We start from the raw sequence: 18,406 nt of genomic DNA on the forward strand, positions 1-18,406 counted from the left end.
TGCCCCCAGCCCTGAGCGACCACTAATCTCCCTGTGCTTCATTTAATAAGAAGCATTCCCAGGGAAGCAAAAATAAACATTAATGATTAGAACAAACCTCAGACTCCATTTTTTAGTCTAGAGGACAGTCGGTCAAGATTTCAGTTGGTTAGAATGTCATCCCGATACACCAAGGTTGTTGGTTTGGTCCTGGTCAGGGCACATACAAGAATCAACCAATGAATAGAACAACAAATGAATAGAACAGCATAAATGAGTAGAACAACAAATCCATCAATTTAAAACAAATATTTCTAGGTGTTGGGCTTGAAGCATCTTTAGACAATGGTGTGAGGATGATTTTGATGAATTTCCTGGTTTGTGGGTTCAATGACTCTGGGATGTCATGGGTGGACCAGTGAACGTCCAGAGTGGCCCTCACAGGAGCAGGCACCAAATGTGACTGCTGAGGGCCACCGTGTACTGTTGTCCCTCCGTGACCCATTGCAGTGACACCTCTGGAGTTTATATCCAGTTGCCCAGCTTCAGTGGGCTTCAGGAAAAGGGGCAAGAGAAGATTGGTAACATTAGTGTGGAGAGTTGTAGCCAGACATTGGAGGAAGCTCAAAGACTCCAGGACCTAGTCTAGTTTACAGGCAGAGCACACCACCTCACAGACAGTGAGAGGGCTGAGATCCAATAGTGGTGCACTAGAGTTTTCAATATGGCCAAAGAACACATTCAGTCTCTGTAATGAGAAGCCAAAAGTAGATAAACTTACGTTTAGAAATTAATGTTTCAGTATTTTATCTTATCTAGAAATGATCTGAATATTTATCAAATATCCATCATTTAACTTAACTGAGTATAATTTGAAGGTTTCAAGTTACAAAAATATTTTGAAACTAATTTTAAGCAGACATATTTTATGAAACATAATCATTGTTTGGGTGACTGACTGGTTCAGGGAGGGGGCTCCTGGAGACGTCACCGGTAGACACGAGATGGTATGTGTCCGGCCTCAGTCCTCTGACCCTGTCTGGGTACCCAGACTGTAAGTGGGGTATCTTTATTTGGAGGCAGGTCAGGGAAATGCTGGAGCAGGACCTTAAGGACAAACCTACTCTACTCCTGCCTTAGTCCTGTGCACAGGATATAGGTCACCCCTACACACCAGAATGCCAGCACCTCTGTCCCCAAGCACCTCTCCCTGCTGGCCCACAATGCCTCAGTGTCCACCCTCTCAATCGCTCTTTCAGGCAATTACAATCCGCCCCATTCAGAAGCTCTTTGGTTGGGACAGAGGTGCCTTTTGGGAGGCATGGCACTGACAGGGAGCACATGCAGCTCCCAGCAGCAGCACAGGAAGCTGGGGGACTGTCCCCATGGACCCCCAAAGAGTGGGATCCAGAACACCCAGAGGGATTAGGGATTTGAAAAAGGAGAAGAGAAGGGAGGGATGAGCAGAGCTGGAGCTTCTGAAGATTGTGGGAAGGGGGAACGCTGTATGGCCAGGAGCCCTGTTCTAATAGGTATCAGCCTTCAGTTTGCCCGGGGCATCCTGTTCCCTCACAGCACACACTGCCCTGCAGGTGCGCTGCCGGCACCCAGCACCCCTGCCCGCCTCACACCTGGGTCCAGACCCTGAGCTCACCCTGCTGGGCCGCAGTTATCCATCAGTCCTATGTCCTGGTCCTGGAGCCTGAGGATTTCTGGGACCTGGGCCTCTATGCCTGCTAAGGTATACTGGCAGGACACACACACTTTTAAGGGAGATTTTCTCCTCTTTAAGCAATCCTGCTTCCCCTCATTTTGGGAAAGTGTGTGGACACACACACACACACCCGAGCTTGTACACTGCAGCTGGCTCCGGCCCAGCTGGGGACTTTGCCTCCCAGAAGGGAGGTCACTGCAGGGACTTCAGATCAACGCTCAGAAGTTCACTCTTAAACCTCCCATCCACTTCCATCAGCACAAGTACACATACTTTAAATGTCTAATTAAAAAGACATAGACTCAAAAATGTAATAAGTATCTCTACTGGACAAAAGCAAAACAAAAACATTCAATGGTGAGTGAGATGGGGGCGGGGCAGAAGCATCTAGAAATGAGGCTGCCACAGGGTCACAGGGACCCAGCACAGAGGGCAGCGGAGCCGGCACCACTGCCGGAACCAGGACTGGCTGGGTCTCCCTGCGGGTGACAGCTGGGTGCCCACAGCATTTCTCCACAGAAATAATGACCGAGCTGCAGAGAATACAACTGGTGTTCAGGCGGAGCCTGCAAGTTACTAGTAAAAGTATACGTTAGTCTAATAATATCAGACTAGCAATAAGAAAGCTCACAATGTTAATTGGGAAGTGAGTTTACTGCCACTGAAATGCAAACAGTAGAACATGTTTAAATGGATGTGAATGAAATATGTTTACAACCTTCACGGGATAAATGAAGGACTAAAACCATAGAGAAGAGGCAGGCAGATGTGAGTGGAGAATAGGTGGACATGGAACACAACCAATTAGAAATCCTGAAAATGAAAAATCGTTATTGAGAAACCCAGTAGTTCATGTGCATTCTAGACCAGCCACAATCAAAAAGAGAATGAATCAGCTGGAAAACATGACTGAGGAATTTAGCCAGAAAGCAGAGAAAAAATGGACAGAAAAGATCAGGGAATGGAAGGATACATGATAGATCAAAAGATTCCAACTGTAGTAGGAGGTCTACAAAAGAAAAAAAGTGAAATGATGGAGAAGTGACATCAGAAGAGAGAATGACTAAGAATTTCACAGAATAAACAAACACAAATGAAAATGGGTGCTGAACACTGAGTATATCAGTCAGACCCATTGTGACGAAGCGGAGAGCATCAAGGAATAAGAAAATAGGGAAGAGGGTAGTGAACAGCTAGCCAGGGAATGTGTGGGATTGGGGAAGGGGGTGCAGAGAGGCTGCTGGGCTTTGCTGATGAAGGACTTGGGGTCTGGGAGGCTCTGGGTGGTGGAGAGAAGCAAGGACTCCGGGCAGGCAGGACAATGAACAAAGCCCCAGTGGTATTGTCAGGAAGCTGGAGCCTCCTGAGACTGCTAGGAGGAAGAATCATCTGACTCAGTTAAATTTTGGGTTTTTTTTCCCCCCCTTATTCGTGTTTACAGCTTAGATAGTTTTGTTTGTCAACACATTTTGCATTTTCTGCACTATGTTGAAATAGAAGGCGTTTCACTGGTGAACATTAGCTACTCCTGGTGTCTCCTCCAAGACTCTGCACTTGGCAAACACCAATTAAGGTTTTAGTCTAGGACAGTGGTCAGCAAACTGTGGCCCCTTGAGTGTGGCTCTTCCACAAAATACCATGTGCGGGCGTGCAATTACAGTGCGATTGAAACTTCGTGGCCACACTCAAGGGGCCAAAGAGCCGCATGTGGCTCGCGAGCCGCAGTTTGCCGACCACTGAGAAGGCAACTCTCAGGACGTGGGAATATGGAGAACATGGCCTAGCCATGATCCAGCTTAAGTTCAAGTGAGTGAGGCAGAGAAAATTAAGTAATAGAATATTAGTAACGACAAGGAAATAAAGAGCAGGTTGGGCTGGGGGAATGATGCCCCCAAAATACATGTCCACGTGGAGCCTCGGAACCTGAGCTGACTTGCAAGCAGGGTCTTTGCAGATGCAATTAGTTAAAATGAGGTTGTACTGGATTGGAGTACTCCATAATCCAGAAACTGGTGGTGACCTTCTAAGAAGAAGAGAGGACACAGGGACACACATAGGAGTAGGCCGGGTGAACCGGGGCACAGACCTCAGCAATGCAGCTCCGGGCCACGGAGCACCAAGGACCACCGGCCACCACCAGAAGGTGGGAGGGAGCTGGACCAGCCCGCACAACTCTGCCCACCAATTCCCCTCTGACTGTCCTCTCTCTGCCACCCCTCCTCTGTCCCATGTCTCCAGGTCCTCTGCCGCTCAGTTCCCGTTGCCTTGCCCCTCCCCCCACTCTCCATGGCCTCTCTGTTGTTTTGCCACCTGATTTTACCTGTTGTCCCCAAGATCACTCAGCCACCCCTGCAGGCATCTTAGGTTTATCCTGCTAACACTTTTACACCCAAATTACACAAATGAGATTTAAAAGAAGGAAGCAAAGGCAGTGTCTGTGGCCCAAGCACGGTTAGAAGACCTTGAGCTGGCCCTGGGTCTTGACTCCAGGGTCTGCACCCCATCTATAGTTTGGGGTTCACACCTCTCACCCCTCAAAAGGGAAGGGTGTGCCCTGTCCCAGGCTCAGAGCCAAAGACAACGCAGGCCTTGGAGGAGCTCAGGGTTCAGCTCAGTGGTGACACCTCTCTATGTGACTTCACCGCAGTTAGAGACCTGCCTGTGGGAGAAGCAACAGGCACCTCTGGCCATGTCACTTTTTTTTTTTTTTAAAGGATGGTTAGGTGTTGTTGTTTTTTTAAAGAGACTCTGTTGTAATGTATCCCGCAAATCACAGAAGGACGCCTCAAGAAGTCGAATTAAAGAGTCATATTTATTGCAATCCGGGACTATGAGGGGCCATTTTGCTTTCCCAAATCTCATAGTAACCAGATGGTTGCAGCTCCAGGGTTATATAGGCAAAAAATCACAAAGGTATTGATTACATCTCAAGGTTTGGAATGAGGAAATTGGTTTGCAAAAAAGCAGTTTACAGAAGCAGAAGCAGCATGTTAATTATAGTTTTGGGTCTCAGGGTCACTGAATTGACAGAAATACATTATCTAGAGCCCTCGGGTCTGGAATGAGGAACCTAGTTTGCAAAAAGCAATTTACCGAAGCAGAAACAGCATGTTATAAACACATTATTTAGAGCCCTTGGGTAACCTGGGTTAAACTTAGGCATGTTATCTAAATTACAGTTTTGGGTCTAGAGCCCTCTGACCTTGGGATAACTGTGCTGTCCTTCCCAGGTGAAGGAAAAATGTGCTTTCTAAAACCAGTAAGATCACAATCAATGGGATAGTCATTCAATCGAATGGGATGATTTATACAATCCAGAAAATCAAAATAACTTTTCTATTGTTAAGCCAAACAACAGGGTTAGAGTTAAACTATAGTTTCTACCTGAGATGATTGCTACCATACTTCAACTCTTTTTTAAAAACATATTTTTATTGATTTCAAAGAAGAAGGGATAGGGAGAGAGAAATAGAAACATCAATGATGAGAGAGAATCATTGATCAGCTGCCATCTGCATGGCCCTCACTGGGAATAGAGCCCACAACCCAGGCATGGGCCCTGACCAGGAATCTAACCATGACCTCCTGGTTCATAGGTTGACACTCAATCATTGAGCCACACCGCCTGTGCATCACTTATTCTTTTTGGGTTAGGATTGTCATGTTTGCAGATGACAGTAGGCTCCGGAGGTGGTGCAGAGCCAGGGCAGAGTCTGGGGAAGCCCAGATCACTGGCCAGTCTGGAGGGAAGCAAAAGATTCTCAAGAGTCCTTTCTAGGTGACACATGCTGACATTGCTGCTTTCTACTGGCCTGCACCTTTGCAGTCAGGGGCATGGTCCTCAGACCAGCTGGCTGCCCCTAGGATGGCGCACCATCCAAGCAGGGTCCTTGAAGGGCCGGATGCTGTGCATGCATGACCTCTGTCCTCCTGCTGCACAGGGCAGTGCTCTGTGCCTGTGTCCAGCCTGAAGCTCCAGGCCAGGGGATACCAAGCCAGCGGTCAGTGCGAGCTGAGCTTGATTCCGAGCCCTACCTGCACCCAGGACTGTGCGGGGCTCCTCCTGCACCTCTTTATGCGCTGATGTCTGTCTCCAGCCATCTGCACCTGGGGGGTGGGCTTCACCTTGGGTTTAGGAGTGAGCCTGAGCTAAGCTCTTCTTTTGGGTCAGACTGCCGGTCAGACCCTGACTAGAGGATGGATGGTGGAGAAACTCCTAGCACTTGGGACTTTCTGGGGAATTTTCTTGCTGGAAACTGTCCAGGCTGCCCTCCAAAAGCCACGCCTTGACCGCTCCCTCTTCAAGACTGGCTGCCAGAGTTCATCTGCTCTGGAATGCTTGGCTCAGCCCAGCTCTGCGGGGGAATTAACAGAATCCAGAAAGGCTGTTGGGAGGAGGGGAGGTTCGGCTTTTATTTTTAATCCCTGCATGGTGAGATAAACCAATAAGGCATGTTTCCTGCATTATAACAAACCCATCAGCTCAGTCCCGGGCAGAGCACCTTCGTAAAGCAATCCCATGGGACTCTAGGTGACTTGGTAAGTGGGGTCTTGGCATCCAAGTTGACCCAGCACAAAGTTTCTCACAGGCGGAAAAGGGTTTGGCTACAGTGTACAGGAGGAACAGGGAACAGGCCTAGCCCAGGCTCAGTGAGGGGAGGCTTTCATTTGGATTCTTTATTCTGCTCAGCAGCAAGTGGTGCGGGAGGGGCTTTATCGACAGCACACCCCACCCAGCCTCCTCTCGGATGCCTGTTGTTTTCGGGGCAGGAGATAGAAGTGTCCTAAGTGTCATTGGCTCAGGCAGCCCGTGACGATGTCGAGGCCACCGTCAGCTAAGCACACAGACCATCTAGCTGTCCTGGTTGTTGGTGAGAGCTAGGAGAGGAGGAGAGGCTTTGGGTTTGAAGCTGAATTGACTGGGAGAAGGACGGGGTGGGGGTGGGTCCACCACAGAGGATGTGGACAAGCCTTCAGAAAGTCTTAAAAGTTATAGTATTTAAAAATAAGGCTTAGTGTAGGGGCACTTAGGGCTTTTGTTACAAATCTAAGAGCAATGAGTTGGAATTAACAGAATCTTATTGGAGGAAGGGGTGGGGCGGGTTCCTCTGTGAGAGTCCCGAAGGTGGGCTTCTCTAGCTGGGCTGGGTTACCTTCTCTGCCAAGATAACACTAAGACCTGCCTCCAGCTCTCCCTGCCCCCTTCACCTTCCTGTCCTCCAGCACCTCTGCCAGGAATAACTCTTCAATTACCAGTAATTCTAAGTCACGTGTGACTGTAACCCAAGAAAAGAAACAGAAAGAGAAAGGGGTGTGGGAGACTGGAGAAGTGAGTTTGTCTGCAATGTGGGGACCCACCCAGGATCTTACAGGCAGGATCAGCGTCCACAGCCCATCTCTGCGGCAAAGGGACACAGGTGCTCAGTCCACTCTGCGGGCACTGTGGGGAAGTGCAGTCCTGCAGACCCTGTGTGAGGACCCACCACCAGGGACAATCCTTCAGGAAGCTGGGCCCTGCCTGTGCCCTTCCTATTGGGGTGGGGGTGGGGGAAGCTCCCGCTGAAATACGAACCATTCTTTCTCCTTAAAATTGCTGTTTTTCTTCTTTTCTTGTGGCTTCCTTTTCTTCAAATTGCCCCATTTTAGTTTTCATTGGAGAGAAGCACCAAATCATTTTTTTAGTGGAAATTGAATGCATGAAAAATAAAAGTAGCAGCTCACATATTAATTTATATGGATTGCCTACAAAAAATAGCTTACGCCATTTCAAAGAGCCTTTCCCAGGCATCCAGAGCTTCTTTTCTGCTGCTGTCCGTCCTCAAGAGTCCTTTCCTTCTGATTTTTTTGCAGCCCCTAACCCTAACCCCTAGAGCTTAGCTGGATCCAGCCTCATTCAGATCAGAATGAGGCCAAGGATGCTCAGGGGCGGCTCATTGGCGCCATCTTTTGGACTAAATTCTTAACCCGCTTATGAATGAGCAGGGTTCACTTTTACCTGGAATTTACCCACTTCTTAGCTTCCTTTCAAGACATTTTTCATATTCAATACTATATTTATACTTTTGAACAAGTGTTCATATTTATGGTTATTATTTTTATAATGACCATATTGCAATGTAATTCACGGAACTTACAATTTACCAATTTAAATTGTGCAATTCAATGGTCTTTAGTATATTCAGACTTGCACAAACGTTGCCAAAATGAACTTTAGGACTTCCATCATCCCACAAAGAATCCCCCTACTCATTATCATCAGTCACTCCCCTCAACTCTGCCAGCCCTAGGCCACCACCAATCTACTTCTGTCTCTCCAGATTTAACTATTTTGGACATTTCATATAAATAGACTGATACCATATGTAGTCTTTTATGTCTGGGTTCTTTTACTCAACATAATGTTTTCAGGGTTCATGCATGTTGTAGCATGTATCAGTGATTCATTTCTTTTCATGGCTGAGTAATATTCCATCTTATGTATACACCACATTTTGTTCATCCATTCATCCACTGATGAACACTTGGGTTGCAGCCATTATGAATAATGCTTCTGTAAACATCCCTGTTGAGTTTTTGTGTGGACACATTTTCTCATCTTCCTTAAACACATATCTAAGAGGAACTGCTAGGTCATATATTTAATCATTTGAGGACTGCCAGACTGTTTTCCAAAGCATTTGCACCATCTTGCATTCCCACCAGCAGTATATGAGGGTTCCAATTTCTCCACATCCTTGGCAACACTTGTTGTTACCTGACTTTTTTATTTTAACCATAGGAGTAGGGGAGCATGTATGAAGTGGTGTCTCATTACTTGATTTGCATTTTCCTGATGACTAATGGTGTTGACCCTCTTTTCATGTACTTAGTTGATCATTTGTAGATTTTCTTTGGAGAACTGTCTATTCAAATTTGTTTTATATTATTGACTGTATAATTCTTTATAGTCTAGAGTCCAGGGGTCCTCAAACTATGGCCCGCAGGCCACATGCAAATACAAATATTATATTTGTTCCCATTTTGTTTTTTTACTTCAAAATAAGATATGTGCAGTGTGCATAGAAATTTGTTCATCGTTTTTTTTTTAAACTATAGTCCGGCCCTCCAACGGTCTGAGGGACAGTGAACTGGTCCCCTGTTTAAAAAGTTTGAGGACCCCTGGCTCTAGACACACATCTTCACCTTGGCTCTGTTGGTGCCCAGGGCTGGAGGCCTAGAAAGGAAGCTGCCTAAACCTAAAGTGGCTCTAAAAAATAAAGTCTAGCTTCAAAATGTGCAAAAATCCACAAGGAAGAGTTGGTTTGGAAGAAGATGATGAGTTAGTTCTGAGCCTGGAAGTCCTGCCCTCTGGTTTTCTGCTCTGCACCCAGCTTGGAGCTACCACAGGGTGGAGGGATGAGTAGGAAGAGGGTGTGGGGAGGAGGGGGAAGCGGAGGGCAAAGATTGGGGTCATGGACAAGTCTCACATTTATGGGCCAGAGGAGGAAAGGGGCCATCAGGGAGGGAAGCAGAGGCCAGAGAGGTGGGAGGAAAGGGGAGCGAGCCGTGGACCAGGGGGCCCCAGGCGGGGAATGTGGCCAACAGCGTCTAAATTATCTTTAGTTCTTCCATGTTACTTATCACACTGTGCTTTTATGTTTCCTTTTAAAGTGCTCTAGCCTCAGGAGCTGATGGAGGAAACCCCTCACGCTGCCCAGGATTCTAGGCAGTCCTTACAAAATATTCTTTCTAATAGAGTGGCTAATCACACATACAAATTTTATTATTTTAAAAATTACGTCACACTTCTCTCCCTTAGAAACATTGCCCTTCACACCATATGTGTGTGGTTTGACGTAAGGGGAAGTCAACCAACGGGAAAGACGATCACAGGAACAGACTGAGGAAGGCTGCTTCCAGACAAGCTTGTCAGCTTGCTTTCTGTCTGATCACAATCCTTTAGCGCTGAAAAGGAAGCGTTTGGGGAAACGGAGCACAACATAGATTTCCTGTTCTACTACTTGGTGTTATTTTAGCCTGAGTGACTGCACGCAGCTGTATCGGAGAACAGACTTCTTGAAGTGTTTGCAAGGTCGAAAGTCCAAACCCTGGTACTTATTTTGCTTCCTCCCCTGTGCCTGCCCACAGGCGTCAGCTCTCCTTGCTCTTCTGCTGCTGCTTTTGGGAGGCATGTCCTCTCCATCCTCACCCCATGCCGGGCTGGTCGAGAAGGTCTTCCAGTACATGGATCTCCATCAGGATGAATTTGTGCAGGTTGGAGAAACTACAGGCGGGACACTTGCATGAGATCCCTTTTGGTGTCTGGGTGAATGGTGGTTTGCTGGGAGATGTGGGGATTTTTGCCTGACAACTTAATTCCATTTAAAATGCCTGTGATTCTTCATTGAATTAAAATCGTGACTATTTGTTAGATTGAGGGAAGAGATCTCTCCCAACCATTCCTCTGGAAAGGGGTGTCTGTTCCTTTCCAGCACACTTGCTCTAGGGCAGCAGTTCTCAACCTGTGGGTCGCGACCATCGGAAAACACATATAGCATATCAGATATTTACATTACGATTCATAAGAGTAGCAAAATTACAGTTATGAAGTAGCAACGAAAATAATTTTATGGTTGGGGGTCACCACAACGTGAGGAACTGTATTAAAGGGTCAGGGCATTAGGAAGGTTGAGAACCACTGCTCTAGGGGGCTGTCTTGGAGTCCTGGCAAATGTTGAGCTCACGTTTACTGGGAACCATCCTCAGGTGGCCATGGTCCCCTCGCTGAGGCCCTCTCCTGGCTGAAACTCACCTCCCAAGGACACCAGCCCAGAGTAACACCTCCCAGCCTCAGCAGGTATCAGTCCAGAGTTCTGCCAAGTTCAGTGTCAGAGCTGTTGTTTTGTAGTCCATGTGATACACACTTAGCTTCTTCTCCTTGGCAACCCTCTGCTTTCTTCCTATCTCATCACATGGGGGCGGGAGATGGGAAGGAGGCCTGGGAGGGAAGCAGGAAAGGGCTGGACTCAGTCTTCCCTGCAAGTCCCTCTCCTTCCTCACTTCTCTGTCCCGCTCAGGCCAGGCCTCCACCGCGGCCCCAACTCCCTGAGCTTTCGCCAACTCTGCTCCCTGCGTCTCCATGTCATCTCCGCACACGTGTTCAGTGTGTGGTTATTTGATCGACCAGTCAATGTTAGGACCCTTATTGGCGCCTAGATGTGAAACCTCTGTGTTTGGTGCTAAAGCACAATGCCGAAAGTCCAGGCCGCTTTCCTAAGCCTGACCTTCATGGACCTGCCTCACATGGGAGTATTAACTTACTCTGCTGCCCACTGCATTTTCTTTCTTTTTTTAAAAAAAAATATTTTATTCTTTTCTTTCAGAGAGGAAGGGAGAGGGATAGAGAGTTAGAAACATCAATGAGAGAGAAACATCGACCAGCTGCCTCCTGCACACCCCCTACTGGGGATGTGCCCACAACCAAGGTACATGCCCTTGACTGAAATCGAACCTGGGACCCTTGAGTCCGCAGGTCGACGCTCTATCCACTGAGCCAAACCAGTTAGGGCCCACTGCATTTTCAAAACCCAAGTGGGGGTTCCCATGTAGGTCGGAATTAGTGCGTGTGTGTGTGTGGGGGGGCTGTGTGGATTGGGGTGCTACAGCCAGGATAAGACCCAACTGGAATAAACTGGGGAGTTCAGGGTTAGTCACTAAGACACGAGTGGTGTCTGGTGAGACTGCTGTCCCAGGATAAGCCCCTCATGTGCCAACACTGAGATGCACCTGATTATTATTGTAACTCCGTGCTGGCTGGCCTTCCCTGAGCACCCCTGGGGCCGAAATTGAGCTAAGTCTTCAGGCACCATCTCTCCCTGAGTCCTCCCTGAAGGGAAAGCATGTTTTCTTCCGCTACTTCGTTCACTTCTGCGCCCAGGTGAGTGGGTTTTCCCACCACGAGCAGTCAGGATGTTAGGGAGGCCTCATCACATGGCATGATGAGTATTAACTCGGTGTCCAGCCCCCTTCCCTCCAGACGTGGGGGGCTGGGGCTGAAAGTTCGAGACCTCTCATCACAGCTCAGACTTTCTGGTGACCCCTACCCACTGGGAGCCACCCATAGTCGCCCCATTACGACAAAATATGCTGCTCTCGCCCAGGAAATTCCAAGGGAGTTAGGAGCTCTGTGTTAGGAACCTGAGGCCGAGAGTAAATATTAGAACTGAAGATGACCCTGGCACCTCCATTGCTTAGGAAGTTGTGAAAGTTTCAGAAGCTCTGGCCAACAGGTGAGATAAAGACAAAAATATGTATTTCCCATTGTATCGCAACCTCATAGTCACCGTAACCTGAGACGAGAAAGCTGAGGCTGAGGAAGTGTACGGAGTATTCTCCAAGTCCAACTCTGATGGGCAGATCAGGGTTAGGAGCTAAGGCTGCCTGCCGCCCTGAGGGTCCTGGAGGAACAGGCAGGGCTGACCACAAAACCTAAGTGCTAAGGATGGTGCCAAGGAGCCCTGCGGCCTACTGAAACGCCAGGGGATCAAGTTGGGTGCTCTGTGAGGTCCAGAGGCCTTCAGGGGATTGTGAGAAGCCAGTCCTGGCGGGGGCACGGCTGGCCAGCCTCTCAGTGCTAAAAACAGAAAGAGTGGGTCAGGATCTGCCCTTCTTCGCAACCCTGGTGAACCCACAGGGGCACAGGCCTGGTGTTTGGGAGAACAGCCTTCCACCCACCGGCCCTGTCCCATTCTTCTGACCCAGCCAGCTCAGGCTTCTATGTTCCTGATTACATCTTCAGCTTGGCCAGTGACTTTTGAATATCAAGGTCAAATGAAGGACATTTGTGATTCTGTGCCTCCTGTGCTGTGTCATGCTAATCACCCTGTGGCCTGTCCTCACAGAGGCTGAAGGAGTGGGTGGCCATTGAGAGTGACTCCATTCAACCTGTGCCCCGCCTCCGACAAGAACTCTTCAGGATGATGGCCCTGGCTGCAGAGGAGCTCCGGCGCCTGGGGGCCAGCGTGGACCTCGAGGACTTGGGCTCTCAGCAGGTGCTGGAGGTCCCTCCCTCCCCCATGAGCTGCCACTTCCCTGTGCATTGGCCACGCCCTCCTGTGGTGGTGGCAAGATCCTCAATACAAACACCCATAGTAACCCAGTAAAGATAAAGAATTCCTCCCCGTCCCAAACGAGGTTGCCATGTTGATTTCTCATCATGTCAGGACTTGGGTGGGGGTGGGAGGGAACACAAGGAGGTGAATGAAGGTGACTCATTCTGGAAAGGCCCCCATGCTGTTCACACCCTGCACGCAAGCTGCAAACTTCCCCAAGCTCTGAGGCATCTTTCTGAGGCTCCAGCCTCTCATCAGAATCACTGCCCGTTACTTCCCCTCGGTCACAAATGGCGATCTTAAATCTTAGCGCCCAGTGCTGCCTGGCTTAGCATTGAAAGTCTCCCAAAGGTTTGTTTCCGACACCCAATTCAAGGTAGTTGAGTCTGAGTTCCTATTGAAGAGCATGCTCAACTAAGTTTCCTGTTTATCAATGTATATCTGAGGAAGTGCTTTGCTTTAATTACGCTTCATGTTTTCATTAAAAGTGTCTTGTGGTACCATGTTAGAGCTGGATAAAGGGTGATCAGAAAATTGTATGGGCTCTGCCAGGACCCAGGGGTAGAAGCAGGACTCCTAACATCATGTCTTTGAATTTGTCGGGAAAAACTAAACAGCATTTATTTAAAACTGCTATCCATTGTCCTCCTGCAGCTGCCTGATGGCCAGACTCTCCCGATACCTCCTGTCATCCTGGCTGAGCTGGGGAATGAGCCAGGGAAACCCACCGTGTGCTTCTACGGCCACCTGGACGTGCAGCCGGCCACACAGGCTGATGGGTGGCTCACAGACCCTTACACGCTGATGGAAGTGGATGGTTAGTGACGTGCTGGTGCACAGAGCTGGTGCCGCTGTGGATAAGGGATGCTCACAGGGTTAAGGATTTAGGATGGGCCTCCCATCCCTGGCTCCAGGTCTAATCTGTTGTTAAGAATGAACTAAATGCCACTCTCATGGTCTACAAGTTGGTCCAATGTGGCCAATTTTCTTTCATTTGGGAAAGAAACTTCGAACCTTTGTGCCCATGGGTGAATGAGTGCCCCAGGCTGGAGTCCTTGGGCTGTGAGGAAAACAGTTGTCTTGGCCAAACGTTTTCTTTTTAAAATTACCAACTATAATTTCTTTTTAAAGAAAAGAAGAAGAAAGGTTAATGGAGCTACAGATACCCTTTTTCATTCTTTTGCTAGTTGTAAAATCTCAGAATGAGAGGCTGTATTACATGACCGTCTGTAACAAATCCTCAGGCCCTTTTCCATGAATTTGGATAAAATACCTCATAATGGATCAGTATATTTCAAGTGAGCTTACATTTCTGTCTAGCTAGTGGCCATACTGTCTATACATAAGAAATCACACTTTGCGATTTCAGTGCAAGATTTGTTCTTGGAAGCAGAAAGCCCTGTTCAAGCAATTACCCATAAAACAACGTTTGTTTTTAACTCACTCAACTTGGCAGAGGTACCCATGCTTTTCTGAAAATTCTTCCCCCATTTTTCAAGGAAAACTTTACGGACGAGGAGCAACAGACAACAAAGGTCCTGTTTTGGCGTGGATTAATGCTATGAGCGCATTCCGAGCCCTGGAGGAAGTAGGTAGCCAGTGGTGTTGGGGAGGGAGCGCGATGATGATGACTGACAATGACGGTGATAGTGACAGTGACAATGACGATGACGATGATGATGATGATAATGGCACAGGCAGTATGCTTTGAGTCCCTCACTGTGTTGCAAGCTTTCACCTGAATTTTGTCCTTTCCTCTTCCCAACAGTCTTCATAGGGTTGTACTCTGATATCACACCCATTTTATAGATGAGGAGAGTGGAGCTTGGGACGGTCAGGGAACTTGCTCAAAGCTGCCCAGCTGGTCTGGGGCAAACATGGTACCTTGAGCCTGTGCTGCTGACCAAATGGAAAAAAACAAACAAACACATAACAAAAAGTATAATGAGCCTGTGGCTAAGTTACTCTCACTGGGACTTGCCTTTTTCACCTTTATCTTACTTTAACTTGTATTTTTTATCTCCTCCTCCTTCTGATCACAAAGTTTGATTTTATTAATAGAGACAAACATACACTTTAAAACAACACATCAGCTATTTTATCAATGATCAAGATAGAGATCCCTGGTATGTGACATCCTATTCGAATCTTTAGGCCTCTCCATTCTTGTGAAATGTAGTTTTCATAGGTGTGCCAGACAGGTACTGGAAAGGTAGGGGGCTCCCTCTCTAGGGCCATCAGAGGATATGTTGGTGGCCCAGGTTTGAGTCTTTTACTGTCCCACCTGATGTTCTCACAAGGGTGGTCTTATCTCACACTACCCTCCCTTCTTCTGATGAATGCACTTAGGCTCCAAACACAGGAGTCGATCTGTGTGGCCCTGGGCAGGAGACCTGGCCTCTCTGGGCCTCAGATCCTGTCCTGTAAAAATGAGGGTGTTGGCCCTTGGCTCCCTCCGAGGACTTTATGGGGCTAACCTTAAGGATACATAGCCAGCCACCTTCTCCTTCGCATGACTTCCCTGAATCAAGCACCTCTGTTCACTGGAAATTGAAGAAGGCGCTCCAAGGTCAGGGTTCCTGCATGCTGGCCTCCATCTAGCCTCTTTTAGGAGGAAGCAGGGAAGCAGTGCTCAGGCCCGGGCGCCGTCCCAGTCCAGGCCCAAGGCTTAGATCTTAGATCCCCTTGCTCCCAAATCCTTCCCCTGGAGGAGATATCATTGGGCTTCTCTCTCTTTTTTTTTTTTAAATTAAATCTTTATTGTTCAGATTACATTTGTTCCTCTTTTCCTCCCCCCATAACTCCCCTCCTCCCAGTTCCCGCCCCACCCTCCACCCTCACTCCCCACCCACTGTCCTCATCCATAGATGCACGATTTTTGTCCAGTCTCTTCCCGCATCTCCCGCTCCCCTTCCCCCCCCAAGAATAGTCAGTCCATTCCCTTTCTATGTCCCTGATTCATTATAATCACCAGTTCATTCTGTACATCAGATTATTTATTCACTTGATTCTTAGATTCACTTGTTGATAGATGCATGTTTGTTGTTCATAATTTGTATCTTTACCTTTTTCTTCTTCCTCTTCTTAAAGGATACCTTTCAGCATTTCGTATAATACTGGTTTGGTGGTGATGAACTCCTTTAGCTTTTCCTTATCTGTGAAGCTCTTTATCTGACCTTCAATTCTGAATGATAGCTTTGCTGGATAAAGTAATCTTGGTTGTAGGTTCTTGGTATTCATCATTTTGAATATTTCTTGCCACTCCCTTCTGGCCTGCAAAGTTTCTGTTGAGAAATCAGCTTACAGTCGTATGGGTATTCCCTTGTAGGTAATTGAGTCTCTTTCTCTTGCTGCTTTTAAGATTCTCTCTTTGTCTTTTGCTCTTGGCATTTTAATGATGATGTGTCTTGGTGTGGTCCTCTTTGGATTCCTTTTGTTTGGGGTTCTCTGTGCTTCTTGGACCTGTAAGTCCATTTCTTTCACCAGGTGGGGGAAGTTTTCTGCCATTATTTCTTCAAATAGGTTTTCAATATCTTGCTGTCTCTCATCTTCTGGCACCCCTATAATTCTGATGTTTGTACGCTTGAAGCTGTCCCAGAGACTCCTTACACTATCTTCATATTTTCGGATTCTTTTTTCATTTTGCTTTTCCGGTTGGGTGTTTTTTGCTTCTTCGCATTTCAAATCTTTGACTTGATTCTTGCGCTCCTCTGGTCTGCTATTGGGTGTCTGTATAATATTCTTTATTTCAGTCAGTGTATGCTTAATTTCTAGTTGGTTCTTTATCACAGCATCGAGGGTCTCATTAGATTTCGTGAGGCTCTCATCAAGTTTATTGGCAGCTTCTAGCACATTATTGCAAGCCCTCAAAAGTGCGTTTTTTAGCTCTATATCCTCCATTTCTGTCATGTTTTTTTGTCTCTGCATTTTTTATGCTTTCTTGGTGCACCCCCTTGTGGTCTTTGTGCGCAGTCTTGTTCTAGTTAAGCCTTGATTGTTGTAGTTAATACTAGAGGGATTTGACCCCCAGGCCGACTGGCTGTGAGAATCACCTGTATCTGCAGTGGGAAAACTTCTGTCCTCTGGAGAGGTGCTAATCTAGCCTTTGCCTGAGGCTATCCGGCAAATGGCTCTACGCAGGGCTTGGGCGGGGCGGGTCACACGGGATCAACAGGGTGGGTGGAGGGAGCGGTTATGGCTGCTTTCATTCCCGTTCCCAGAGGCTCTGCTTCTCAGAACCCCAGCAACCACTGCAAACCTCGGAGAGAAAGCTGCCCTCACGTTCCAACTGATGCCAGACAATCCCGCTTCTCCCATTTGAGTCTGAGTCCCTAGAGACTCGCCCGGATCTGGAGCTCAGAGTCTGAGACTCCCTCCTGATTGAAAACGACAACCGCGCCCTCAGCCACCAGCCCGCTTTGCGTGCACACCTCCGCACCTTTGTATTTTTCACACTGCGCCTCCTCTGAGCCTTGGTATGCTGTTCTCTTTCCTTCTAGTTGAAGAGTCTCTCCTCAGCCAGCCTTCCTGTGGTTCTGGGTGATGTCCGTTCCGTCTTTTAGTTGTATTTTTGAAGTGGTTGTTTGCGGCAGCAATCTCCGGTGTTTACCTATGCCGCCATCTTGGTCTCAGTCGAGAGTTTTTTTTCTGGGCTTCTCTTTTGTGAGTTTCTTTTCTCCCAGACATAAGCAGAAGGGGAGAGGGCATGTGACTGCTCTGGACTCAGCTGCTGTATCTCACTAAGAAAGAGAGTTTGAGTCAGAATAGGTTCCTGGTAGGTCCTTCGACCACTGAAACATTGCCTTGTGATTCTTGACACTCACATTGGTCAGCCTGAAAGTTTAATGTGGCCTTGGTTTCTCCCCTCTCTTCCTCTCTGCCTAGAATTATCTCCCTGGACTTTCTTCTTCTGTCTCCTTCCTTTCTCCTTCCCTCCTCTCCTTTGTCCCCCCTCGACCCCCACTTCTTTCTTAAGAGGAGGGAAGCAATATTTATATGAAAATTCCTATATAAAGGCCAAAATCTGCTTTGATTTTAAATTTCAACTCTGAAGCTTACATAATTACAAACAGCACATAAGCCAGTTAATTCTCTTTAAGCCTCTTTTTTCCTCATCTGTGAGGTAGGAATGATCACTTCTTCCTCGGGGCATTGAGACAACTAAACAAAGTAACAGTCAAGGGACTCCAGTGCCTATGAGTGCTGGGCCTTATGAGTGCTGGTTTCTTTCCTGGTGCCCTCCTGCCCTCCGCCCTCTCATCCCCTTTTTCCTGTATCGTGTGCAGATCACTAACCGTGTGTCACCTCACTGGACCGTCTCACCCAGAGCCAGATCGGCTGTTCGTGCCCATACCGCACAGGGAGACAAGTGAGCTGCCTGGAGGTGGAATATCTTATGCAGGTCCCTTGGGTGGCAAGGGACAGAGCAGAGACCAAAGCCCCAGCCTCTAACACTTAGTAGCCATTGGCTTGGATTTTATTTTTGCCAGAAAATCTTAGGCTTTCCAACTACTTCTCAGTCATGTGTTAATAAAGAGCTTTTGAATATTAAGATTTCAGAACTGTAGCTTGACTTCCTAAGACACACAGAAATGTACACACATGATACATTTGAACAAATCAT

General features: G+C 47.6%; 1 protein-coding gene across 2 annotated transcripts in view; it reads left to right on the forward strand.

Annotated features, from left to right (window-relative positions):
• The window catches only part of CNDP1 (carnosine dipeptidase 1), a 31,113-nt gene that overhangs the window by 839 nt on the left and 11,868 nt on the right, over positions 1 to 18,406 (forward strand). Inside the window, exons 1-5 of one of the 2 annotated variants that reach the window (XM_070420470.1) lie at positions 6,132 to 6,232; positions 9,821 to 9,946; positions 12,574 to 12,723; positions 13,438 to 13,600; positions 14,283 to 14,371. In XM_070420470.1, the coding sequence (XP_070276571.1) occupies positions 9,863 to 9,946; positions 12,574 to 12,723; positions 13,438 to 13,600; positions 14,283 to 14,371 (486 nt within the window). In that variant the 5' untranslated portion in view covers positions 6,132 to 6,232; positions 9,821 to 9,862. Of the gene's footprint in view, positions 1 to 6,131; positions 6,233 to 9,820; positions 9,947 to 12,573; positions 12,724 to 13,437; positions 13,601 to 14,282; positions 14,372 to 18,406 lie in introns of those variants that run through there. The other variant, XM_070420469.1, reaches the window with a different exon arrangement.

The sequence above is a fragment of the Myotis yumanensis genome, unplaced genomic scaffold (assembly GCF_028538775.1).
Source record: "Myotis yumanensis isolate MYYU_CA2020_CCGP unplaced genomic scaffold, mMyoYum1.0.hap1 SCAF_7, whole genome shotgun sequence".
NCBI lineage: Eukaryota > Metazoa > Chordata > Mammalia > Chiroptera > Vespertilionidae > Myotis > Myotis yumanensis.